Source organism: Athene noctua, chromosome 15 (genome assembly GCF_965140245.1).
Source record: "Athene noctua chromosome 15, bAthNoc1.hap1.1, whole genome shotgun sequence".
NCBI lineage: Eukaryota > Metazoa > Chordata > Aves > Strigiformes > Strigidae > Athene > Athene noctua.
In genome coordinates this window covers 3209672-3235067 of record NC_134051.1, presented here as the reverse complement: position 1 = coordinate 3235067, position 25396 = coordinate 3209672, and the positions used below count along the sequence as shown (strand labels likewise).

The 25396-nt window shown below is 56.9% G+C and overlaps 4 protein-coding genes across 7 annotated transcripts in view; all 4 read left to right on the top strand.

Moving 5' to 3' along the window:
• XPO6 (exportin 6) overlaps window positions 1-914 on the top strand; it is a 56171-nt gene extending 55257 nt beyond the window's left edge. For both annotated transcript variants that reach the window (XM_074919467.1, XM_074919466.1), the window contains exon 24: window positions 198-914. In XM_074919467.1, the coding sequence (XP_074775568.1) occupies window positions 198-299 (102 nt within the window). In that variant the 3' untranslated portion in view covers window positions 300-914. The remainder of the gene's footprint in view (window positions 1-197) is intronic.
• Window positions 915-3817: 2903 nt separating this feature from the next.
• Window positions 3818-6280, top strand: NME4 (NME/NM23 nucleoside diphosphate kinase 4). Its single transcript, XM_074919630.1, has 5 exons — window positions 3818-3958; window positions 5447-5577; window positions 5724-5825; window positions 5898-6010; window positions 6085-6280. Exons 1-5 carry the CDS (start codon window positions 3868-3870, stop codon window positions 6203-6205), a joined length of 558 nt encoding a protein of 185 aa, XP_074775731.1. The 5' UTR covers window positions 3818-3867; the 3' UTR covers window positions 6206-6280.
• An 868-nt stretch (window positions 6281-7148) lies between these two features.
• DECR2 (2,4-dienoyl-CoA reductase 2) lies at window positions 7149-13672 on the top strand. Of its 2 annotated transcripts, none has more exons than XM_074919627.1 (9): window positions 7149-7297; window positions 7423-7491; window positions 7911-7962; window positions 9446-9581; window positions 10024-10148; window positions 10550-10643; window positions 10936-11040; window positions 11642-11830; window positions 12595-13672. In XM_074919627.1, the coding sequence occupies exons 1-9, from the start codon at window positions 7197-7199 to the stop codon at window positions 12627-12629; spliced, it is 906 nt and encodes a 301-aa protein (XP_074775728.1). In that variant the 5' UTR covers window positions 7149-7196; the 3' UTR covers window positions 12630-13672. The 2 variants fall into 2 exon arrangements, with proteins under 2 accessions (XP_074775728.1, XP_074775730.1); XM_074919629.1 differs by having other exon boundaries at window positions 11642-11859.
• Window positions 13673-16155: 2483 nt separating this feature from the next.
• RAB11FIP3 (RAB11 family interacting protein 3) overlaps window positions 16156-25396 on the top strand; it is an 80498-nt gene continuing 71257 nt past the window's right edge. For both annotated transcript variants that reach the window (XM_074919625.1, XM_074919624.1), the window contains exon 1: window positions 16156-16632. In XM_074919625.1, coding sequence (XP_074775726.1) covers window positions 16321-16632 — 312 coding nt within the window. In that variant the 5' untranslated portion in view covers window positions 16156-16320. The remainder of the gene's footprint in view (window positions 16633-25396) is intronic.

Here is a 25396-nt window from a genome sequence, read left to right as displayed (position 1 = left end):
GCTGTCTGCTCCCTGCACGTGGGCTGCAGAAACTCGGGTTTCCTGGTCTCAGACTGGAGGAAGGAGTCTGTTGTTCCCATGTATGAAAATACACGTGGGTGTTTGGCCCTCTCTGTTCCTTTCTGTTCTCGGCTGTAAGACAGTGCTTATAGGTACCATTCTGTTTGCAGTACAATGTGTTGTTTGATCTTTTCCAGGATCTGCCATCGTTTACCCAGAATGTGCACAGACTGGTGAATGACCTGCGTTACTACAGACTCTGCAATGACAGTTTGCCCCCTGGAACTGTGAAACTATAGTTACTGCACTGGACTCGTGTTTTGATCACTGTAGGGAACGGATCCGTGTTTCATTTTGCCACCACCTTCTCTCCTCCCTGGTTTTGTCAGTACTGCAGGACGCGGTGTCTTGCACATGGGCACATCTTCTTGGATTCACGCGCCACGCTTCCTTTTTTCTCTCCCAACCCAAAGGCCCCCAGCTGGAGTCAGCACTGTCTGCAGGATGTGTCTTAACGCCCAGCCACAGGGCATCTCAACTGTACGGAAAGTCCTCTCGCTGGGATTTTGTTCTACTAACGTAGCACTTTGTTGCGTCTGGACATTTCTGTGGAGTTGTCTTGAGAGATCATGTGCATATCAAACATGAGGCAGAAGCGCCAAAGACTACTTCAGACATTCGTACCTTCGTGTCATTCCACCTTCCTGCCCCTGCCCAGCTCGAGGAGGAGGAGGAGTCTCGTGATGTTGGGACTGTTTTGGCACTTCTGTCACTCCCTTTGTTTTTAAATTGCCTTGAAAACCTCCCTGCTGTTTGTGGGGGTTAGAGACTTTTTTGGTTTTTTTAAACGTTTTCTCATCATTCCATTGTGATACTAAAACAACATGCTTAATGGAAATAAAGTGCTTACTTTGTTGTTTTAAATAACTTGTAACTTCTTTTAGTTCCCTTGTAGGCCTGTCACCAAGCCCTTCTGCTGGATGGAAACGTGTTTTGCAGTGCAGGCAGCGATCTGCAGCCTTTCTCCATGATGAGGCAAGAGGACTGGCATCAGGGGCCTGCGTTGCCTGTCCTGTGCCCTGGGTGCAGGAGTGGCCTGTCCAGGCTCCCAGTGGGCCCAGCAGCTCTGGAAAGGTGCTGTACTGAACCGGTGCTGACCACTGTTGACTTCTTTCTCCACTATCCCCTCACTGTGTTTACCACCCATGTTCCTTGGTGTTTTTTCTGTTACCCAGTGTGGTGATCTGTTTGTTCCATCCAGCAGAATGTTGTCTGAACTGACCAAGAGCTGCCTGCAGGCAGGAATCTCCTAACATCCATGGTGCTGCATCATAGGAGTCCAGAGCTGAAGGCCAGCTGCTGCCCAGAATGACCTGATAGTGTTGTCTGAGCGTAAGGTTAAAATCCCAGTCCCCCAGTCAGACAGGACCAGGTTTTGTGGGGTTTGTGAATCTCTGATCATGCAATCCCTGAGGTCTGTAGTCAGGTAGCTGAGGGGGCAGCTTATCAAGCATTAAATCAGTCTGGTCATTAATTCTCTGGTGTTATAAGGGCAGCATGGTGGGAACAAGCCTGGAGGAGGGGTTCTCCCATAAACACTTGTGGGTTTGAACTTGAGTGAGGTGGCTGTATGTGGGCAGCTGGGAGGTATCAAGGGTGAGTTAAGAGTGTAGGAGCACTTGCTCCGTGGTTCCTCTAGTTTTGTGAAATCCTGCAATGTGCATGTTTGCTGTTTGGAGATAGTGTATGCTGTTTGGATAACCTGTGTACAGACAGAGCCTTGCATCCAGGCTGCCTGAACTGGGACCAGTTTGATGTTTGGGCTTTACATCCTACAGTGAGCAGCTTGAGTTGCAAGTTGCATGTGAAGCAGAGTCCAGGCTGCTGAGGATGTGCCTCGCCAGGTACGGCCCTTGCAGCTGAGGGCTGTGAACCAGTCTTGGGTGCGTGAAGCCCAAGGTGAAGGTGGCTGATGGTCTGTCCTCTGAGGGTGAAAGGCCCTGAGCTCCCTGCCAGCCAGAACCTGCACCAGGAGCATGTGGTTCAAAGCAGCCACCTCTTGGAGTAACTCAGTCTTGCTGTCTGCACTTAAAACTCCAAGTTCTTGTTTTTCCCAGTGGTGACTAGGTGTATGAAAATGCAGCATGGGCTCCAAACCTCCTCTCCCTGGTCCCTCACAGCAGTTCTGCTCCAAACTGCAGTGGGGGACAGTGGCAGAATCAGAATCACTTAGGTTGGAAAAAACCTTTAAGATGCAGTCCTCCACCAAGCACCCTGGCTGTGGCTCCCTTCAGCACTGGGATAGGGGCATTTCATGTGCTATGGGCCTGCTCCCCTCCCGGCAGGGTGCCCTGGGCTGGTGGTGCTTCTGTTTCTTGCAAAATGTTTGGTTGACAGAGGGTGAAAGTACATGTTTTTCCCTTGATCAAGGGCAGCAGCTGGAAGATGGCCAAAGCCCAGGCCCCAACCTGCCACCCCTTGTGCTAGAAGTTCTTTCTCCTCTGCCAGACATCACCTAAAGTGCAGGTCTGGCTGCAGGCCCCTGGGCAGGGGTGGGGGCAGCTTGCTGGGCCAGTATTGAAGGGCACCTGGTTTGTGTGTATCTGCCTGCATTAATCTTCCTCAAAGAAATCCCTTCCTCTACCTTCACCCCTGGCACAGCAGACACTGCAGAGGGGCATTTTCCCACCCTGAGCCCCCTCTTTGGGTGGGTGTCAGCAGCTTCTGGCCAGCAGCAAGCCTATTCTGCAAGAGCGTTGACCAGTCTGCCCCTGAGAAGCCATGTCAGATGTTTTTGCTGCTGTGCTGAGCAGGGCAGGTCCTGAGACACCCTCCCCCCTGTCCCCTCCCAGCCTGTGGGGGGACTCTAGCCCCCCACTCCTTGCACCTGGGAGAGGCTGAAAGGAAACAGGAGATGGGGATCAAGAAGTCAAATGGATGTTGGATGCAGGCTCAAGACCAGCCTCCCCATAGCCCATTAATGGCTTTGTATGCGGTGATGTTCCTTGTCTCCTTCAAATTATCGAAGGTTTAGAACTTGCAGGTATTTTAGCAGCACTATTTGCACTGGGCTTCCCTCCTGAGTGATGTCTTGGGAGTTTGGGATATAGGGGAGACTGAATAAAGAGTGGTTTCTGCGGGGTCTCTGTACAAACCTGACCCTAGAGCACTGAGTCCCCCCACCCCTGCCTGCAGCCCTGCCCGCGGGCGCAGGCACAGCTCCCCCCCCCTTTAATTCAACCTGAAGGAAAACTCGATGCTCTAAGAGGAGCATCCTGCTCTCCTGCGCACAGGGCTCTGCCTCTCCCTCCTTTGTAAACTCCCTGTGTTTTCTGCCTCCTTCAGCCCGGACTGGGGCGAGGGAAGGGGCCCACTCATCCCTCTCCCCCCCTTCGCTCAGCCTGCAGTGATGCTTTAACGAGCGGGGCTCCCACCCGGGCACAGCTGCAGGTGAGCAGGGCCGAGGCAGCCTCTGCCCGCCCCCCCCGGGCCTTGCACCCCGGTGTCCCGCCACCGCTGTGGCCCTTCACCAGGGCTGGGGGTAAGTACGGGATCGGGCTCCCTTGAAGCCCCCCCCAGGCTGATACGGGCGAACCCGGGGTCCCCCCTCGCCCGGACCATCACATGAAGTAGCTCTGGGTTTCGGCAGGGGCTGCGCTGCCCCGGGGTCACCCACGGCATGGGCACCGCGGCAAGGCCTGGGCGTCTGTGCGGGGGTGCCCCGGGCGGGGGGATGCTCCGTGCAGGCGCGGCGGCTTTAAGGGGAGGGACGGAAACCTGACCCGTCCCCGAGCTCGGCCGGGCCCTTAAAGCCTCCGCGGGGCGGCGGAGCCCCGCCGCGGCCAGGTCCGACCCTCCGGCCCCGCCATGGGCTCCCTGGGGCGCTGCCTGGCCCGGAGCCTGCTGCGGGGGCAGCCGGGCCTGAGCCACCCCCCCGGGCCCCGCTGCTACGGCTCCGGTGAGACATGGCCCCTTCCTGCCCTGGGACCCAGTCCCCATCCCCGTTCTGCTTTCGGCTCCTTCCCTATCCTGCTCCTGGGGACCCTGTCCCCACCCGTGTCCTGCCCCAGAGGACCCTGTCCCCATCGCGGTGCCGCCCTCAGCCCTTTCCCTGTCCTGCCCCTGGGGACCCACTACCCATCCCTGTCCTGCTGCTGGACACCCTGTCCCCATCCTCGTCCTGCCTCTGGGGCACCCTGTCCCCATCCTCGTCCTACCGCTGGGGACAAAGTCCCCGTCCCCACCCTGTCCTCAGTCCCTGCCTGTCCTGCTCCTTGGGGCTCCCATCCCCATCCTGCCCGCATGGTGCCCGCTGCCCCCGGGTCCCCCAGCGCCCTGTCACTCTGTCCCGGGGGCAGCCCCCCAGGCAGGGTGTCTGGCTCACAGGGTTTGTCAGTTGTTTGTGGTGTTGAGCCGGGGTCTCCTGCCCCCCCACCCCCTGTGCCAGGACGGGGCAGAGGTTGGAGCTGGTGGCTTCCCTGGCACCACCCTGAAGGTCCCAGGGCCACAATGGAGGGACCCCCGCGCTCTCCTGGCGGGGGGGGGGACACAATGTGGGATCCTGGCGCAGCTGGGCCACGTCCAGCAACACCCGAAGTGGGTGAATTTGTAGGGTCACTTACCCCGCTCTGCCCCCGCCGGAACCGGGGCTGACCTGGCCTCACAGCCCAGGACAGGAGCCCAAAGCCTGGGACTGGCAGTAAAACGCCTCGGCTTGGTGTCCCCTCTCCTTCCTGTCCCCTCTGCCCCTCCGGCAGACAGGATGCGCTGTCCCTTGGGGGACTTGTGTCCCCTCCTGCCAGCACAGCTCCGGCAGGGCCAGCGGTGGGGTGAGGGGGATGGTGGTGATGCAGGACCCTGCTGTCCCATGGTGCCACGGGTGACGGCGATGCCAGACGCTGCTGTGCCGTGGGTAACACCAACACCGGACCCGGCTGTGCTGTGGGCGACGACGCCAGACCCTTCCATCCCACAGTGCTCAATTTCACTGTGACCAGGGACCCGCTTCGTGCCAGGCTGGTGCCCGGCTGCCTCTGGGCAGGGGGAAGCACCCGAGGCTGGGCAGGAGCACGCAAGGTGGCACCCACGGTCCCACCACCAGGACCTGGCTGTGCGGTGTGCTCGGCTGAAACCAGAGCCCGCCCAGCCCACGCTGCGTTAAAGGGTGTTTCCTGTACGTGGATGTGTCCCTAACGCCCGTCAGGCCTTTGCAGTGTGTCCCTTAGGTCCTTGCTGGGACTCCACCAGTCTGCCCGGCCCAGCTCAGCCAGGGGGATGCAGGCCCGGGATGGGGACAGGGATGGGAATGGGGTCACCCCTCGCCAGCCGCTGCCTGCTGGGACCGAGCAGCAGCCCATGGTGCTCCAGGAGCAGCTGGGGGTCCTGCTGCCACAACCCATGCCTGTGTCCCACGCCCGGTGACACTGGCCCTTCCGTCCCCGTGCAGCCCCCCCGGAGCTGCAGGAGAAGACGCTGGTGCTGGTGAAGCCGGACGCGGTGCAGCGGCGGCTGGTGGGGAACGTCATCCAGCGCTTCGAGCGGCGCGGCTTCAAGCTGGTGGCCATGAAGCTGCTCCAGGTACCCCTCCCCACCGAGCTGCCACCCGTCCACCTGGGGGACCCTGCTCTCCGAGCCCTGCAGCTGGCTCAGGGGGGTACCAGGAGGGGGGTGTCAGTGGGGGGCACCAGCCGGGTGTCCCCGCCGTCACCCCACGCTGCCATCAGGCGGACCAGGGTCTCCTGGACAAGCACTACCAGCAGCTGCGGCAGAAGCCCTTCTACCCTGCGCTCCTCGCCTACATGACCTCGGGGCCACTGGTGGCCATGGTGAGGGGCTGGGATGGGGGTGTTGGGGGTCCCAGGGGGGCCTGGGGGACTCAGGTCTCCCCTGTCCTACAGGTGTGGGAGGGCTACAACGTGGTCAAGTCCACGCGGGCCATGGTGGGGGACACTGACTCGGCAGTGGCGGCCGCAGGCACCATCCGGGGGGACTTCAGCATGCACGTCAGCAGGTAGGGGTACGGAGCGCGGGGCCGGGCCGGCACCGGGACCCCACGGCCACGTCACCGTCACTGTCCCCTCACAGGAACGTGGTCCATGCCAGTGACTCGGTGGAGACTGCCCGGAGGGAGATCGGCTTCTGGTTCCAGCGGGATGAGCTAGTGGCCTGGGAGAGCGGAGACCAGGACTACACCTACGGGCCTTAGGGTAGCCCCAACCAGAATGGGAATGGAGCCCCAGCTGTGGGAGACCCCCCCGGCCCCACAATAAACACCAGTGCTCCCTGCTGTGGCTCCAGTCTCATCCCTCGGATGCCAACAGCAAGTGCTGGGGGGCTCTGGGGGGCACTGGGGTGGTACTGGGAAGCTCTGGTAGGCACTGGCATGTGCCTGGGTGGTACTGGGAAGCTCTGAGATGCACTGAGATTTCCCAGGGGGGCACTGGACTGATACTGGGAAGCTCTGGGAGAAATTGGGATGTTCTCAGGGGCTACTGGGGCAGTCCTGGGAAGCTCTGGGAAGCACTAGAATGTCCCTTTGGGGCACTGAGTTCTTTCTGGGAGGCTTTGGGTTGTATTGAGTTTTTCCAGGGGTTTACTGGGGTGGTACTGGGAAGCTCTGGTAGGCACTGGCATGTTCCTTGGAGCACTGGGCCAGTAGCAGGAAGCTCTGGGAGACACTGGGATGTCCCTGGGTGGCACTGGGAAGCTCTGGGATGTCACTGTGAAGTGCTAGGCTGTCCCTGGGGGGCACGAGGGTGGTACTGGGAAGCTCTGGGTGAAACTGGGATGTTCTCAGGGGGCACTGGGGTAGTACTGGGGCAGTACTGGGAAGCTCTGGCAGGCACCAGCATGGCCCTGGGGAGGTACTAGGAAGCTCTGGGAGAAACTGGGGTGTCCCTGGCTGGAACTGGTGTGGTACTGGGGAGCTGTGGGAGCACTGGGCCGTCCCTGGGGGCAGCAGGAGGCTCTGCAGGTGAGTGGAAGAGAGCGGGGAGGGGAGGCCCTGGGCTGTCAAGGGCGGTGCTGCGGGTACACCGGGGTGTCACACACCAGTGAGCCACTGGGGACACTGGGCGGCGCTGCGGGACGCTGCTGCGGCCGCGCGCCGTTGCCAGGCGACGCCCGAGGCCGCGTGCGCATGCGCGGGGGGCGCGAGGCCGCCGTTCCCGGCAGCCCCCGCGGCGGGAAGCGCCGCCATGGCCGAGGCCGCCGCAGCCGCCGCCCGGCCGCCGCCGGACCTGGACACCGATGACTGTCTCCGCGAGTACCGGCACCTCTTCAGCCCCGACATCCTGGCGTGAGTGCCGCGGCGCTGGGGGGTCCGGGGCGTCCGCTGGGGGCGCCGGGTGAGGGGCCGCGGCCTTGGGGGCACGGCCTCTCCCTCCCGCGGCCTTGGCTCTGACTGTCCCTCTGTTCCCCCAGGGGCCAGGTGGCGTTCATCACCGGCGGCGGTTCGGGCATCGGCTTCCGCATCGCCGAGATCTTCATGAGGTGCGAGAGCTTGGCGGGGCGGCGGTGCCCGGGGTGGCATTGCCCGGCCTCTTTGGGCGCCGGTGGGGCGGGCGGCGGTAAAAGCCCCCCCTTCCCTTGGGGGACTGTGGTAACGGGGCCTGGAAGAGGTGGGGTGCGAAGCTGGGGGCAGCGGAGTCTTCATGGGAGCCGTGGGCAGGAGATGGGGCAGCCCATGGGGGTGAGGGAGGCCGAGGCTGGCCCTGTCACAGGGCTGGGGCAGGTCTCTAGTCTGCTGTGACTCTCCTCTTTGAGACTTGCAAGCCTGGAGGAGCAGCAGTTCCTCCCCTGTAAGGGCGTTGTGCCACCTCCCGCCGGCTGAGCTCCTGGTAATTCCCAGAGGTCCGGGATGACTGTGAGGAGCCGGGCCTGTGTGGTCCTCACCAGCCCCTTCTTTGCAGGCATGGCTGCCGGACGGTCATTGCAAGCCGGAACCTGCAGCGAGTGTCAGAGGTGAGTCTGTGGGTTCCACAGGACAGGCAGGCAGAAGGGAGAGGTGTGAACACCTGGAAATCCTTCTGCTCTGTTCTCTGGTGGAGCTGGGAGTTGTGGAACAGCAGAAACGGCTTACCAGTGCTGCCCTGTCTTCTCTTAAGTGCTTCAGCACCAGCAGGCAGCGGTGATGGGCAGGATGGGTGCGGGTTTAGGGTGGGCTTCACCCACTGCACTGTGGAGCTCAGTTAGTTAACTGTGGAACTCGCAACCTTCACCCGTCAGCTTTGGGAGTACCTTTTCTAGATACCGCGTTGTCTTTCTGTGGGAGATAAAAAGAAACAAACTGGTGAATGTTTGTCAGCAGGGAAGTGGCAAAGCTCAGGGTTAAACTTAAATCTCAGCTTCGTGTGGGACAGGACCCCCTCGTCCAAGGGTTATGTGCGTTGAGGTGGGTACACTGAGGCTCAGAATCTCAGTTATCTTGTGTTTTGAGGCAGAGGGGAGGATGCAGGTCTGGAAAGAGGTGACTGAGGAAGCTGTACGAGACTGGCTACCCTGCAGATGGCTGAGTAGAACAACCCCCCACCTCTGTGTGTCTGACCCGGGCTGGAGTTTGGCTGCTCACAGCTTCTGTTTCTCTCTGTGACTTGTGCTGCAGTCTCGGACTGAAAGCAGCCGGGAGGGAGCTTTGTGGTAGCTGTGTGTGGACTTCACTGAAATATAATAAAGGTCAAACCAGCGCTTGGGACTGAGCTGGCGTGACCCGGCTGCCTCCCGGAGGTGTTGGCGCTGTCATTTCACATTTTGCCTAGGCTTTTGATGCTCATTGTATGCATGTGCTAGTTGGGGCTCAAAGCTTCTCACAGAAGGGCCTGATGAGCCCGAGCAGGAACGTGGAGCATTGCTGGGTGTTGTGCAGGGTTGCTGCTGAGTTTGCAGATCCCCTGTGCTTAATTTGCTGGGGGGAGTCATGTTCTTAATTAGCACCTTGGGGGTGGCTTGTGGCACTTGCTGAGCCTCAGAGCTGGCCCACTCTGCCTCATGGGCAGAGCCTCGCAACTGCTGGTCCGCGTTTGCCCTTTTGCCTACTGATGTTTTTTGGATCTAAAGGTCAATTATGCCTGAGCTTATGCCAGAATTGCCTTGTTAGGGTTCAGCCTTTGTACTTGCCCTGTAGAGATGTTGCTTAGGATGTGCTGCGTTGATGACAGGCCAAGGACATAACTGGGCTTAGGGAGTTGTGGCCTTGGGGCTAGCCTGGCATTTGGTTGGGACATGATGTGCAGGAGCTTTGCTTTAGCTGCAGGGTGCTGCCAGGCTGAAGCAGGCTGGGTTTAGGCAGGTCTCTCCTCTGCCCATGCTGTTTGCTGTGTGCTAACAGGGACTCTCAGCTCCTGCCTGACTTCTTGCTCACCTGTTACAAGGTCTGGGTCTAGTTCTCGCTGAAGGAGAAAGTCCAAGAAAGAATCTCAAGTCTCTCTTTTTTTTTTTTTCCCTCTAGGCCTCAAAAAAACTGGTGGCAGCCACAGGCCAGCAGTGCCTGCCTCTGTCCGTAGATGTCAGGCAGCCCCAAACCATTGTGGCAGCAGTGGATGAGGCACTGAAAGAGTTCAAGCGAATTGACATCCTCATTAATGGTGAGCTGCTGGAGTAGCCAGGGGGAAGATTTGGCACAGGCTCACTGATAGGAAGGGCATTCATTTTCCTGCACGGAGATTGTGTTTGCCTAGTATCTGGCTTCTGCTGCTTTGGCCTGGGAGTGTGGGGGCAGCCCCTGGGAGCGCAGAGGGGACGGGCTTAGAGGAAGCAGAGACTCCTCTGTGGTACGTGGCCACCTGTGCTTGCCTGGGTGTGGATCATCCTGGCCCCCACTGCACCAACACCCTCCTGCTCTCAGGCTGACGGTGCTGCTGGGCACCCAGAGCCACAAGCTGTTTATCCTCTTATCAGGGCTGTTTCCAAGTGCTCTCCAGGCTACCTAGACAGTATCATTCACTGTCCCTCTTGCAGAAGTGCCCTGAACCTGCCTGATCTTTCCTGGCCCGCTCCTGACTATGCTCGTGACTGCTTGTTCTTCAGGTGCTGCAGGAAACTTTCTGTGCCCAGCCAGTGCCCTCTCCTTCAATGCCTTCAAGACAGTGATAGATATCGACACCCTTGGCACCTTCAACACCTCCAAAGTCCTCTTTGAGAAATATTTCCGGGTAAGTGGAACCAGAACCAGAGGACTCGGTGGAGAGGCTTCTGGTAGGCAGGGAATTAGTGTCAAACCAACCGCACTTTGCTCCTGAGAAATGCAGGGAAGTGTGGAGGGCAGAAGAGAGCAAGCACAGCACCCCTGTACCCTGGGCTGTGATGCCAGGCCTCTGCCACCCACCCTGCTCAGATCCAGTCTGTTCCCTCCCAAGGATGGCAGCCACTGTGCAGGAACTGGGAATCCTGCCTGTCCCTAGCCCTGGGGCTTCTGACTGTTGTGGCACCTTTCCATGCCCTGCCACCCACCGCCCTGCCACGCGCCACCCTCCTGGCCCAGCTTTCTTGTCCCACCACTCCCTTATGTGACCCCTGGTCCCTGTCTAACGCCACATCTCCTTTCCTTCCCCAGGACCATGGTGGGGTCATCGTTAACATCACGGCAACCCTGAGCTACCGAGGGCAGGCCCTCCAGGTGCATGCTGGTACTGCTAAGGCTGCCATAGGTACCTAAATGCTCCTTGGTGGGGCTTTGTGAGCTGTGCGGGGCCAGTTAGGAAGCTGGTTCTTCCCAAATATTGGGGTGGGAAGCTGTCCTTGGGAGAGGCGAATATGAACTGAGGTGGTTACTGCATGCCTGGGTTTTGAACGATGCTTTTCTCTCCCCCAGGGCTCTTCTAGGGCCCTTTGCTCTTGGCCAGAGTCTCTGTGGCTTTTTGTCACCCCCCACCGCCCCCAAAAAAGTTACTGGAATGGCTCTGCTCTCTGTTTCTCATTCCTGTTGTAATCCTTTCCCAGATGCCATGACCCGTCACCTTGCTGTGGAGTGGGGACCCAACAACATCCGAGTGAACAGCTTGGCGCCAGGCCCCATTACAGGCACCGAGGGCTACCGGCGGCTGGGTGAGGCAACCTGGGACTGCTGCCTCTGTCTCGGCAGTGGCTTGCTGGGCTCTCTCGGGGAGGGGACTGTGATGGGCCACCAGTGCCATGCAGCTCATGGAGCGTGTGATGCGACCAGGGCCGTTGTTGCTGTGCATGGCTGTTCTGTGACTCGGCCAGCATGTCTCTTTGGGGGAGCAGCCCTTTCCACATCCTCAGTACCTTGCACAGCACCGATTTTTCTCTATTGAGTGGCAGCTTTTTGTGCTCCTTGATGCAACATACTCCCCCAAAGCTCAGCCTGGCCAGCTGCCTTGCCTGATGACTTAGCTTTTGCAGTCCATCAGCAGAGTGCTGGTTCAGCTTTGGAGGCTGGGAAAGGTCTCTGAGGTCCCGTCTTGAACTCACTTGCAGTACAAATCTCACTGCTGGGCTTGAGCTCCCATCATTTAACTCTCAGGCCTTTGTCCGTGGGTTGTCCCCAGGGCTGTGCCATGATCTCATCTAGGTTCCCTGGGGCTCTCAGCAAGCCCTATGCGAGCAGTGCTGCAGTGTCGTCAGGCAGTGGTGAGGGGCAGGTGGTCCCACAGTCCTAGCTGACTCTTTCTTCTACCACTCTTAGGTGGGAGATTTGCCGAGGAAGCAAGTCAGTTCGACACCATCCCCCTCCAGCGCGCAGGGAACAAGACAGAGATCGCCCACAGCACACTGTACCTGGCGAGCCCCCTCTCCTCCTACGTGACGGGCACCACCCTGGTCGTGGATGGCGGGAGCTGGCTGACCTCTGCCAACAACTTCCCCGCCTTGCTGGGTATTGCTTCATCCTCTGCTAAACTCTAGGTGACGTGCATTTCCCCCTCCGTGGGATTAGAGCAGGGCTCATCTCAGAAACCCTGTTGCCCCGTGGCAATGGGGTGTGGCTGCTGTAGCAGAGGGTATGGCGTCACCTTCTTCAAGTGCCTTGGGCACCTCGTAGCTGTACCAGGCTCTGCCCTGCTGGTGGCAGCTGTGTGGCCTGTACTACCTTGGGGAAGAGGGGGCAGATGCTGGGTGTTGGGGTCTCAACTGGGCAATGCTTGTTCTCAAACCTTCCTCTGCTTTTGGAAAGGTGGAGCAGGGTCACTGCCACGCTGTAGTCAGAGCAGGCACAGAGCAACGTGGAGACCATCTCATGGGCAGTGTTAGGAATGACTTGGGAAGGGCAGAACTTACTGGGTCTTTTCTCTGAGCCTGTGGTTGACATGGTATCTCTTGTCCCTGCTGGAAGATGCTTGTCTGGACACCTCTGAGCATCCCCCAAAGCGATGTGATGCCCCTTTTCTGTGCCAGCATGATTGGGTACAGAGTCCTGACAGCCTCTGCCTCCCCTGTCTTCCTTGCACAAGTTACTGCAGCGTGGCTTGTGTTGCGGTTGAATTGCACGTGGGACTCATGTTGCCTGCGTGTGTCTGTGGAGGCAGGAAGGGAGCTGGGGCCTGGTACTTTCAGGGAGCCCTTCTCCCCTTGCGTGGGTCCTGTCTGGCAGCCTCTGCGAGCAGGGCAGGCCTGTGTACCCACCCCCGTGCTGTCTTGCAGATTTCTGGGCTGCAGGAACAAACAAAAATCAATGATGGACAGCCTGGGATTGAACGATGGACAGAAACGTGACCGAACGCTGCTGCTCTGGGACATCTCGGGGCGACGTCTCCCAGAGTCGGAGCCGATAGCTGCCGCCTCCGATCTGGTGGTGGTGATGCTGCCGATCCCACGTCCACCTGGGGAGGGAGCACTGGGGGTGCAGGGTGGGAGCAAGCCACCCCACCCCCCAAGTCTGTGCCATGACTTCCTTCTGCACCGGTGTGGCTGAGGGCACAGGGACAGCACAGGGCTGTGATGTTCGCTGTCCATTTGTGTCTCCCTCCATGTTGCTCTCCTGGCCTTCCCTGAGTCCAAGGCAGTGCTGCCCATGGATACCATCCTCTTCCTCCTCTCTCCCCCATTTCAGCCTGAGAGCTGCCCAAACTCCCCAGCAGCAGCTCCTTTTCAGGAGCAGGGAGTACTTAAGCTCCTCTGGGGTTGAGATCAGCCTTCATGCTGGGGCCAGCTCTGCCCTGGCAGCTCTTGGAAGGGAAACAAGGGCCCAGCTGGCCCCCAGCAGGGGAAATGGTCCTGTACCCTCCCGGGGGGGGCTGGCATGGGGCAGCAGTGCCCAGGAGCCGAGGCAGATGCATCTGGGATGTCGTTTGAGGTCACATCCCACCAGAGCTGGCTCTCTGCTGCGGGGCCATAGCCCTGGATCTGCTGGGAGCCTGAGATGTCCAGTTGTCTGTCCAGCACTCATCTGTCTGTCACACCAGTCTCATGCTGTCTTTTGTATGGATACTACAGCTGAGGGTAAATCAAGGGCTAGCTGAAATTCAGTCTTTCCCAAGCAGTGTCCTGAGCAGAGGAGCTGCAGGGGCTGCACTGGCTCTGCCCGGGGCTGCTGGAGCCAAGCCCATCCTCGGGGACACCCACTGCTCACCAGCAGCCTCCTGCTGCTGGTGGCACTTTTTAAGCTTATACTGAATTCCATGAAGCTTGTTTTCCTTCCTGATTGCATTTCCTCCTTGATTGTAGGCTTGACAGGTTTTGTTCCTTGCTCCAGGCCACGAGTAAAGAACTGCCACCCTGAGCTGTGACACCCCTCATATGTTTGCCTGTGTGGGGGTGGATCCTGCAGCCCCTGACTGCTCGGAGCTCGGGAAGGAGCTTGTGCCCCTTGTGCTCTTCATCCTCTTCATCCTCCCATGAGCTGGCAGTGGTGGGAGCTGTCGGAGGCAGTCACATCTCTGGTCAGAGCATCGCTGCAGTATCTCGCTCCTGCATGAGCAAAGCCTGTGCGTGGCCACACCCACTGGGCCTGGTGGTTCGGATTGGGCCCTGAGGGAGGGTGGAGGGGCCACGTATTTAACTGTGTCTTGTTTAACCACACCAAGTGAGTCCACAGACAGTGACTGTCCCTGCATGTAGTAACAGATGTGATTCGTCCTGGAGGTGTTGCTTTAGCTTCACCCTTGGCAGTGGGGGGGCACAGAGACACGTCACAGGCTCTGGGGGGGACATCTGTCATTTGTGCTGTGACGTGGTGACACGGGGTGGAGGTGGAGGGAGAGCCCTGCGCTCACAGGGAGGGGGGTGAGGCTTCTACCCTCCCTGCAGCAAGAAGAGATGCACGCAGGAAGGGCGCTGCAGGAGAGCCAGCCCCAGAGCTGCTGCCAAGCCCGGGCTGTGCCACGGTGCTCCTGGCCCGCCTGGCGCGGGTGCTGCCCGGTGCGCTGAGGAGGGAGCCAAGCAGGGCTGCCTGCGTTGCCTGCCCGCGCGTGGAAACCACCGTGGTGGCCACAGCCTGAGCGGAGGCTGGGGGTGCCAGGTGGAGAGCAAGCTCCTGCGCGGGGGCTCGGGGCTGTCCTGGCTCTGCGGCCACTGTGGGAAGGGGGAACGTGGCAGCTGGGCCGTGCACCTCCCCAAGCCTGCCTCGGGCTTGTCTCTCCAGCCCGGCGGGTGCGTTAACCCCTGCCCAGCCTGGGCAGCAGTGAGTGCAGGTAGGAAACCTGCTCGCTTGGGCTCTCTGGGAATGGAGGAATTGTAACGCTGAGGGGGTTTTGCAGGGGACAGTTTAGGCAGATGTCTCCTAGGGGGGTAGCCGGGAGATTTCTGCCTGTGGGGCTGACAAACGAGCCGCCTCCCACCCCCATGAGCTTTGCGGATGGCTGTGATGAGAAAAAGGATTTGGAGCAGAGGTTTTGATCCTTCCCAGCGCCAGCTGGATCGGACGGGGAGTTTTCTTCCTCCTTCCTGTCCACAGACGCTGCTGAACTCAGGCTTTTGGGGATGAATGTGCTGGGGCTCTCCAGCTTTGGGAAAGCCATGCTGGGGGACACTTCATGCCCCAACCAGGCTTGTCCTGAGATGCCCCCCGCATCCCTCCCCTGGGCAGCCTGGCGATGTGGGGCGCTGGGAAGGGTGCTGCGACCAGGGACACTCTTACTCATCACGTTTGTTGCTAATTATGCCCAGGAGTTGTAATTCTGTCTGCCTGGACGGGTGCATTAGCAGGGTCACCCCAGTGTGTCCTGCGGGGCTGGTGGTGGCCCAATGGCCCAGGCAGTGCGGGAGCGAGCGGAGGAGAGCGCTGCGGCTGTGGGCATGGGCAGCCCAGGGACCTGCCCGCACCCCTGCCCAGGAGACGAAGGTGCAGACGCTGCCCGGGCCCCACTGACGTGTGCGTGTGTGAGTGCAGAAGTGGCCGGTGCACCCAGCCTGCAGGCTGTAAACCCCTAAACTCGTTAATTAATTCATCAGAAGGACGACGATCAGGCCTGTGCAGGCAGAGCGAGGGCGTGGTGCCTGTTTCCACGCCGCAGACGCTGGTGGCGGCTGGTCGTGCTGCGGTGGCCGAGGCCGGGCACAACCGGTGTTTGGTGATGCCAAACTCCCGTAACGGGCTGGAAACGTCGATATATCTGGGGGTTTGTGCCCGTGACCGGCGGCCGTGCTGGCCGAGGGGGTGCGGGGGGTCTGAGGGGGTGCTCGGCTGGGCTCGTGTGGCGTGGGGGGGACACAAAGGGCGCGGGGCTGGCGGGATGCACGGGGCAGGGTGGTGCTGCTGGGCGCGCAGGGCCTGCTGCACGGTGACCCCCGGCGGGGCGCACGGGGGCCCGGTTAATGGTGACCCCCCCACCGCCGGTGACCCGTGACCCCTCCCGGCCCCGGAGGGGGGCGCGGGCTGCACGTGCTCGCGCGCCGCGTGGCCCTTCCCCGCCCGCCCCGCGCAGCGCACGAGAAGGGGCGGGGCCTCCGCACGGCCTCGCGCCGCACGGGCAGACGAGTGACGTCACCGCCCCGGCTACTGCGGCGGCTACCGGGTTGGATCTGGCGGTTCGCCGCGGGCTGCCCTGGAGCGGCGGCGCGGGCGGGCGGGCGGGCAGCGGAGTTGGTTTCTCGGCGCCGCCGCCTCCCCCGCAACGTCCAGACGGCGGGGAGGAACCGCGTGTCCCCGGCGCTCGGAGCCGCCGCTCCCGGGCGGGCGGGGCGGGGCGGGGCGGCGGGGCCGCCCCCGGTGGCGGCGCGGCGGGCGGGGCCGGCGCCGCCTCGCACAAAGCCGTGTGTCCGGGCGCGGGCGGAGCTACCGCTGGGACTGCACCGGGCACCGGCATCGCCGCACCGGTACCGGCACCGCCCCGGCGGGCGGCCGCGATGTGAGGGGGTGATGGCCGCGGGGCATGGCCGCCGGGCAGCGGTGGGGCGGGCGGCGGCGGGCGCTGAGCGCCGCCGGTGAAAATGGAGCCGCATCCGCCGGCGGCCGTGCCCGAGCCCCCGCTCCCCCGGGGGCCGTGGCGGGCCGGGCCGGGACCGGAGCCAGAGCTGGAGCTGGAACCGGAGCCGGGCCTCTGGGCACCTGAGGCCGCCGAGCCCGCCCTGGGGCCGCCGCCGTGGTCCCCGCCGGAGGAGGGGGGCTGCCCGGCCCTGGAGGGCCCCGCCGAAGCAGAGCCGCGCCTCCGCCCCGTCTTCGACGCCCTGGATCGTGACGGCGACGGCTTCGTGCGCGTGGAGGACTTCGTCCAGTTCGCCACAGCCTACGGCGCCGAGCAGGTGAGGCTGGTGCCTCCGCGGGCACCGGGGCCTGCCCCGGACCCGGGCCCACCGCGGGGCCCCGCGGCCAGGCCTGGGCCTCCCATCGCACCTGCCCGACGCCGGTGTCCGCGGGGCTGCGTGTCCCTGAGGGAAGGAGCCGCGGGCGCTGGGCGCCAGGCGAGTCGCTGGCTCCGTGCTGTGGGCACTGCTCTTGGCGTAACCCGGCGGGGAGCCTCCGTGCGGGGCCTTCGGCGGTGCCCTCTGTGCTGGAAGGGTGACGAGCGAAGGCGGGTGGTGTTGACGGCAGCAGCCCTCCAAGGAGCCTTTAACACGAGCAAGGGCGGCATCTGCATCGCCGGCCTTTGGGTCGTCCCGGGTGAAGGGCATGCGTGGACTGAAATGGATGCAGGAGGTATGAAGGGAGCCTGGTGAAGCTGGAGCTCACCTTTCCCAGGTCCCCGTCCACTGGGAACAGAGCATCTCGGCGGTGCCGCTGGCAGCCCGCATCCTCTCTCTTTGTTCTCCATCACGAACACGTTTAGGTTTGCCCCAGCAGCTCCCGTCTGTAAGGGACCAGCAGCGAGATCCTGGGATCTCGAGCAGCTCCTTGCCCTCCTCGCTGTTGAGGGTGCCTGCGGGGGCTTGCTGGCACCACGCTGAGTAGGGAGTACCTCACTTATCACGGCTCTGATAATCCTGAATGCCCTTTTCTTCTCTGTTCCGCTGCTTTGTACCCTGGTGAGCTTGTGTTTCCTTGCAGCAGATCAGATGCGATGTAATTCGAAGCTGCCTGGTATGACCCAAAATGGAGAGAGCTCTAGTAGCATACCAGGGGATGGAAATGAATTTGTTGACATTTTGTATGTTGGCCTGTGCTGGCCTTGCTATGAGAAAAAAAATTTATTTTTTAAGGGGTTCAGGTATTGTTAGAAAGTTTCTGTGTCTCACCAAGATCTGCTTTAATTCTGGAGCCGTAGCTGCTGTGCATGTATTAAAGCGGCATGACAAAGCAAATCATCGGGCGTGAAGGAGTGTTTTGGTGGAGGAGGGTTTTTTTATCTCTGTCCTCATGGTAAAAGCAGCTCTTAAAGATAGAGTAATTTATTTTAGAAAATACCTCTATAACGTAGAGCTGTGTAACTTCGTTGTCAGATGATTGCTGGTAAGGGGCTCTGTGTGTGCAGGCGGGATTGCCTTACCGCCTCATTGCGTGATTAACCAGGTAGTGTCATGGCACTGGGAGGGAGTTATAAGATCATCTCAGCAATGCACTCCTGCATCTGCCGGGTGAGAGAAGCTTTATTCAGCGTAAAGGCTCTGTCTTACATCTTCCTGCTGTGGTCGGGGCACTCTGTGCTGTTGCGTGTCCCCCCGTTGCTGTTGGCAGCAGAGAAAGCAGCAGCAGGCGTTCGCGCCGGTGTGCCAGTCTCTCCAAGCATCTCCGCGGAGGCTCATGGCCTGTAGGTGTGACAGCCATGGCTTCGGGGCACGGTGGGAGCTTACCAGGGGACTCTTACACCTTAGCACGCCTCTCCTGCGCCTTCAGTGCGGAGCAGCTCGGGTGCCTGGGAAGTAAGGGCAGGCAGACGGTGTGTGCGTGGCAGGGATGTGGCAGGCAGGTCCGGCATTTGTTAGTGCTGGCAGTGTGCGTGGCTCAGCCCAGGCCGGGCCCCGCGCAGCGCCTTGTGCCTTGGTTCCGACATGGGAATTGTGCCAGAGCTTCAAAGGTGCGACAGGAAGCCTGTAAAGCACGTTGAGATCTTGGCCTGGGGAGCGGTTGCGAACTGTTAAGTCTCTGCTAAATTGAAGCAGGATGCCCAGGGAGGTTTTGTGCCACTAAAAGCTGCCAGTTTGTATGGACCCAGCTTAGAAGTGGTCACCTCCAGGCTTTTTGCCTTGGCTGCCCCTTTAAAGTTGCTTGTTCCTTCCCACTGAGTACAGCCACCAGTAATGCTGTCCGTGCTGAAATACATTATGCTTTTTAGATACATCTATCCTCAGCAAGAGACTTGTACAGCTAGCTCTTGGCATGCAGAGCAACTGTCTCTTGGTACAGCAAGTGCTGAACACCCCTGTGAGGTTGATGTGACAAGGGCTGAGCCAACAGGTAATGGGCGCCCCAGGGAATGCAGCCTTGGACTTTTTGCAGTGGCATGCCAGAAGAGAGAAAGTCATGTTGGTGATGGCTCTGCATACAAGAGGACTTAATTATGAGCCTGCAGCTTAGAAAAGCATGAAGGCACACTGAGTGTGAAGGAGATGGGGTCTGTAAGCTCCCAGCAGATAAGCAGAGTAATAAAGGGAGGAGTTCTGGGGAAGTTTCTTGACCTATTTTGTTTTAAGCAGAGGTAGCTTGGGCCAAGAAGGGGTCCTTTGCAAAACAAAAATCTAGCTCTGGTGAAAGTTAAAGGGTAGAAACATCATCAAGTTGGTGAAATGGTGTTAAGACAACTGAAAGGAAACTTCCAAGAGGTGAAGAAAAGTTTTACTGCAACTGGAGCTGGGAAGCTTGCAAGGGAGGTGCCAGGGTTTGATGGCTCATGAAGGTATCGGTAGCAATCGGTAGGGAGTTACCGAGGAGCAAATTCCAGTCCTCTTACTGTCTCTCTTGCCTAGCAAGAGGAGGAGGAGGTACCTGCTTCCTCTTTTTTTTTTTTTTTCCCCCCTCCTTCTTTCTGGCTTCTGCCCACATGGGTGGATGTGTGAAGATACACATGGAGTGGTGGTGGCACAAACGGCAAAATTTAAGCACAGCAAGTCATTGCATCCAGCTGATTCATGTAAGGGTTCAGAGAAGGTTGAAGGGTTAAGGAAAGCATATGTGTGTGCATAACCACATGTACTGGGGAGCTGGAGAGCAGCAAGTGTTGTCTTTAGCGTTCAGTAAAACACCAGAGGCATTTATGGGCTACTGAGCTCTGTGCTGTCAGATTATTTGGCTGAAACAATTATTAGCTAAATGTCAAAGAGACCAACTGACATTTATTCCATAAAAATGACATGGTTGTGAATTTCTGCTATGATTTTTTTTTTTTCTCTGCACGATGAAAACCATGGGTAAAAAAATGGGGGGTTGAGGGGTTGGTTTGGTTTTTTGCTTGAGTAGCTTGGGTTGGCAAAAGACTGTCTTTAAAGAGCTTCATGATTGTGGTATTGGCAGTGAAATTTGGAGTATAAGAGATGAAGGCATGCTGTAGACAGTTTTTTCTTCTCTGAAATGATAAAAGTGAATAGGGATTGAGGCTATTGCCAGTACCTTCATATTAAAAAGTGTATGGAAAAGGTGGTGTTGAGGGCCCAGCGGCTGGGGATGACACCCCTACACAGGGAATAGCCCTGAGCAGAGAAGATACAGATTGCTGGAGGACCATCACATGGCTGTAACGGGTGGCTGTTTGTCAGACACGAACTGTTGTGGCACGTGAAATGCTTGCTTGAACCCACTATACGCTCTGTGGACTTGTCAAGAAGATATGGGGTGGAAAGGTCTTGAGGATTACTTGACTCTAATGCAAAACCTCTCAACCGCTCACTAGTAGCATGTGAGGCAGTTTATAACAGTGCTGTATTTTTATTGTGTCCTTCCCCTCCCCTTTATCACTGCGTTTCACCGGGGATCTGGTGCCCCCTTGGAGCTCTGGCAGCACGAGGGCTTCCTGCAGGCTGGCACAGAAGACTGGAGTAAGGTTGGTTTAGACAGTGAGTTGGGAGGTAGGGGCACGCTTTACATAACTTTTATGTCATCTTGTAAAGCAAGAAGGGTTGTGTCTTGCAGTTCTGTGTGTTAGACAGAATCTAAGGCCGTTGTGCAATATCTCCAAAACAACAAACATGTAATTTGTCTTGCCAGTTGTACAGTTGCACTGTGTCTGTCCAATTGCAGTGACAGAGGCCAGGCCTTTTCTCACTACATTTGTTACTAGCTAGAAGTGCAGGGTTGCGTCAGGGCAGAGAAGAAGCAAGTGTTTGTGAGGCATGCAGAGAAGCTATCCTGCTGGCATCTGGGTTGTTTGTTTGGGGATTTTTTTCCTTTTTTTGTTTTGATCTAGAAGACAATTGGAGGTGGAAAAGCCTCTTGCACCACATGTTCTCGCTGCCTTTGCTCAATTAAGAGAAGTCCCAGAGTTTGTCTAAGCTATTTTCAAAGGCTCCAAGCTCTGTGGTGTGTCTGCCCTCTGTGCTGACAGAGATCTTCAACCTTTTTTTTTTCTCTTGATGATCAATTCAGGCTTCATTTCAATGTGCTTTGTTTTGCTTTCTTTAACATTTACATCCTTCAAGTATCTGTCCTTCACTACCAGCCTTCCTCTGCCCCCACATCAGTTAATCCTCTGCTGAGCTCTCCATATTCAGCTTTTAACTAACTTTTCCTTGTGTGATGGTTTCTGAAGCTTTTTATCAGGTTTGTTGTGCTTTTCCAACCTCCCACCACCTTTTCAGCTTTCTGTAATGAGGTGCCCAGCCTGAGCTGAGTGCTGCAGAAGAAATTGCATTTTGGGGGTAGCAGGTATCACTCCATATAGTGGCTGCAGAGGATGGTGGGGTTTATTTTTATTTTTAAACAGAACAATCTGCAAGATTTGGCAGTTACTTTGTGGAATGAAGTCTGGACAGTGTCAAACTACAGCTTTTTTAGTGGCTCCCCCCCTGTGAATCCAGGCTTGCTTCTCCTGCTCACCTTTGATGGATCTCTTGGGAATTGCCATACAGACCCTGGATCAAATGCTTCTTACCTCCAGCATAGTCCTCTCCTGGAGTTGCTGACATTGCACCTGATCTTGGACAACCTCCGTATTCCTCTTAGTCTTCTCCCACTTCCCTGTGAAATCTAATAGTTTGGATCACTGTCATGAGGAAACCTCAATTATTTTTTAATTTTTTTGAGGGTTCTTACACCCTTTGAACAGAGGAAATACTGGCTTTGTTTATAAAGAGATTTCTAAAATTATCTTGCATGGATTCAAAGGCCATGTAAATGTGAGTGAAGCTTAAATTGCCTCCAACTGTGTTGCTGCTGCTGTACCTTTTGGAGGTTTTAATTGCTGTTTAACTCTGGTGTCTGCTACTGAAAGTGGAGCTGGGATTGAAGTGAGGGTGATGCTGTGGGTGTATAATAGGTTTGAGCGTGCCTGTGGACATGTATGTGTGTTTTGGAAGAGGAACGAGGCTGAAATATTTTGCTTGCTTTGACCAAGGGCCCGGTTTTTCACCATAGAAATTCATGGCAAAGCTCCTGTTTGTTTTGCTGGTTCAAGCATGAGCCCTTCCTCACCTCAAATACTGGGCTGGCTTGGCCGGGCGCAGACCGCAGCGCTGTCTGCCTCTGCCTGCCTCCCTCTTCAAAGGATGTTTTACCATCGTTAATAACACATCTGTATTCAGCGGGAGCTCAAAGATGGGAGTTTTTCTTTCTCCCTCTGAGACGAAAATGCTTCCAAGCCAACATATTTCACGTAATGTATTTTGGGTGAGGTGGTTGCCGGTTAGCTGAAAATGGAATTTGCAAGTTTATCCATTTGTAAATGTCCCAAAGACTCCAATAAAGAGATGATTTCTGTGCTCCCGGGTTTTTGCTTTTCCTGCTGAGTTTTGGCTTTAAGCTTCTTGAAGGCATCCCTTCTCGGAGTGGCTGTGAAGGGTTAGAACGTATCATACGACAAACAGATCTTTTTGATATGTTTCATACTTACTTTTGTGGCTGTAATCAGATTGATGGTTTATCCGACTTGGATCAAGTCTGGCAGGACTGTGAATACTCAAAGGCATGGTTTGTCTGCATGGGCTGGGAGGAGGGTGGTGATGGTAATTTTATCCCAGCTACCAGTTTGCTTAAGAAACCTTTCTATTCTTCCTTTCTCCTTCAGACTGAGAATACAGCTATTGCTGAGCAGGGTGTTGATTTATTTTAATTACAGATGTGGATAAGTTAGATGCGTTCCTCTGGAATTGAGTAAATTTCTGCAAATAAAGAAATGGTCTTCCCCCCCCCACTTTCCAGAAGAAAGAAAAAGCATCAATTCCACCTTTATGGAGCTGGCAAATGCTGTGGGCAAGGGGGTAAATCGGGCATGTCCAGGGAAGTAGGGTGTGGATGTGGCACCCAGTAATCCCCAGCTGTGAGGCCAGTTTGTACTGGGTGAGCTCTGCCAGAGGCTGAGTCAGGAGCCCTAGCAAGGGAAAAGGACCCCATCTAAAGGTTTTCAGGGTGAGGGGTTTTCTTAATTATTTGTTAAAAATGCTTGCAAGGATTTTTTTGAGGGGTTGGTTTTTTTATGCACCAAAAATTCTTCCAAAGTTTTTCTTGATGGTGTGGGGCAGAGTGGCTAAGAGATGAATTCCTGAGAGGCTTTGTGCCTTCTCAGGAGTAGGATATTTTCTAAGGCTATGAGTAATAAAAATTGGATTGGGGTCATCATAATTAACTGACTGGAATATGAAACTGCACCACAGCATAGTGATTCGGCTCTTTCAGAGTCATTTTGACCTGGTGTTGCTTATAACTGAATGCTCTCAAAGCATTTCAGTTGCTTATATCATTATGTAACTCGATGCAGCCAGTAATTGATAGTCATTACAACAATTGCCTACATAATTTCTCTCAATTTTATTCTTGTTTTGACTTTCGTTTGCCTCCTGTTAGATGAGATCCGCTTTGAACTCAGACTTTTTTTTTTCCTGGCTTTTAATTTTTGCAAAACAAATGGCTTCCCATTAGCCACAGCCTACAGCTTTACTTGTGCAGGGTGATCTGCCTCTGCTGGGCCGCCCTTGGCTTCCCCTCTCCCCTGGGACCATCGTGTTCCCAGCACTAGAAGGCTGCTGGTACAGTCCCTGCGACAGCAGGCAGTGGGGTGAGGGTGGACTCTAGCTTTTCCCAATTTCTCCTGCCTGGCTTCATCCTTTCCAAATCCTGCTTGGGTTTCTGGTGTAAGGCACAGGGCTGGTTCCTCCACGTGAGCCTGGAGTGAACACCGCCCGCCTTTGCCTCCGTTTGTTTGTGTAAATTCAAATACCCGTGGAAAATGTGGGTACAATGCTGTCGGACTGGTTCTGGAGAGCCTCTCCTTAGCGGCAGCCGTGCCTCTCTGGTGGCACATTTCAGCTGATGTGCTGTGGTCAGGGAGTGCGGCGCTGGTTAGGGACGCGGCAGAAAGCGAGCTCTAACAACTTGAAGCTTAAAATGCCATCTGACTCATCAGGTCCGAGCCCATGGTTTGGCAGGAAGGCGTGTTCACAGGGATGAATAGGATTAGGTAGTGATTTGAGATCTTGCTACTGTGTTCACATTGGAAAATGTGCCTGCTGACACAGATAGTGAATTTGTACTTGGGGAATTGTGCATTTTGTACTCTCAGTGGCTCTTGTGCTTCCACATGTCAAAAGTATTTCCCACTCCTCTCGGACTGTAGTGCATATTCTCCGTGTACAGCATGATGGAGCTTTTTCATGACATCTGCAGTACAGCTGTTTGCTTAACTAGGCAAACCAAATCTGCGAGACAGTCATGCTTCTCTAGTTGTTGAAGTCTGGCAACCCCCCCAAAAGCTCCTCTCAGTCTTCATCTTCCACTTTAAAAGCATTGCATCTTTCATTCCCCTTTCAAATTGAGCTATAACAGGATGCTTCTACCTAGAGGAGGTCCATGCTGAGCTGTGCCATAGCGTTGCTGGTGGCAGCGGGGCTGTGATGGGCTGTGCATCGCTGGTGACACAGGTGGAGGCATCAGGGTGGTCCACACATGGCTGGGTTGTGTGACGATGGCAAAGCACATGTGGGATGCTGCTGAAGGCTGATGCTTGCCACCAGTGCTGCTGAGCTGGAGGTCCAGGTCTGAGGCTTCCCAGTGAGACAGGACTTTATCTGAACACAGTGGGAGAGACGTTAAGGATTTCATAAGGCATAAAATTCACAGTTTCTTAATATCTTTGTGTATTTTGGTTTGATAGCAGGAAGATACTGGAATACCTACAGGCTCAAAGGGACCTCATCCTCTTGTACACATAGTGGGGGTCACAGTTCAGATCACTGGTGCCTGGCATGAACCTTGTTTAGGGAACCTGAAACATCCAAGCCCAAGGAGTAGCCCCAAAGATGTAACGGGGCAGTGGAAATGCCAGCTTGGACTTTCTGCATTGCTCAGAGTTGGACAGAAATTGTCTCTTCTTCCTAAAATTTGATTTGTGATGCGGTTTCCCCTTCTCTGTAGAGTGTCTACTGGAGTTGGTCCAGGACAGAGGGTAAGTTATTAACGGCCTCGTGGGTTGTGGGGGAGGAGGGAAGAGGAGGAAACATGACCAAGGGCAACACTGGGGACAACTTCCTCCCAAACTGCTGCTACCACCAGGCTGGAGTGGATAGCGTTTGCTCCACAGGGAGAAAGCAGGCTGAAAGTGAGCATAAGCAGAACTCAAAATCAAAGCCACGTAAGTGGTGGTAAGTACTTCTGCAGTATCCTGCTGTTGTGGTTTTTGGGGCTGGGCTGGGGTTTTTCTCAATGGAGGTGAGGAAGTGAGAGTCCTGGCTGGCAGCTGTGTAGCAGGAGCACCACTGGCCCCTTGCCTCCCAGCTGTGGCCCTGCACTGGGGCTCACTGCTGCTGGAGGGAGGCTTCCTGACGGCTGTGAACGCCCTGGGGCTGGTGCCTGCTTTAGCCCTGGTTTTAGTCTGGGTCTTTCCCACCTCTAGGGAGAAAACCACTCTGAAAACAGAGACACATGTGGAGGCTGCTGGGGAGAAGGGGTCCAGGCTGCTTGGTATACTCCAAGCACGGCTTCTCCCTGGCC

Excerpts from the sequence above, each read along its gene's own strand:
- NME4 (XM_074919630.1), top strand. The coding sequence starts at position 3,868 with ATGGGCTCCCTGGGGCGCTGCCTGGCCCGGAGCCTGCTGCGGGGGCAG. Across the intron at positions 3,959-5,446 it reads GCCCCGCTGCTACGGCTCCG|CCCCCCCGGAGCTGCAGGAG; the intron begins GTGAGACATGGC and ends GTCCCCGTGCAG. Across the intron at positions 6,011-6,084 it reads TTCAGCATGCACGTCAGCAG|GAACGTGGTCCATGCCAGTG; the intron begins GTAGGGGTACGG and ends GTCCCCTCACAG.
- DECR2 (XM_074919627.1), top strand. The coding sequence starts at position 7,197 with ATGGCCGAGGCCGCCGCAGCCGCCGCCCGGCCGCCGCCGGACCTGGAC. Across the intron at positions 7,963-9,445 it reads ACCTGCAGCGAGTGTCAGAG|GCCTCAAAAAAACTGGTGGC; the intron begins GTGAGTCTGTGG and ends TTTTCCCTCTAG. Across the intron at positions 11,831-12,594 it reads CAACTTCCCCGCCTTGCTGG|ATTTCTGGGCTGCAGGAACA; the intron begins GTATTGCTTCAT and ends GCTGTCTTGCAG.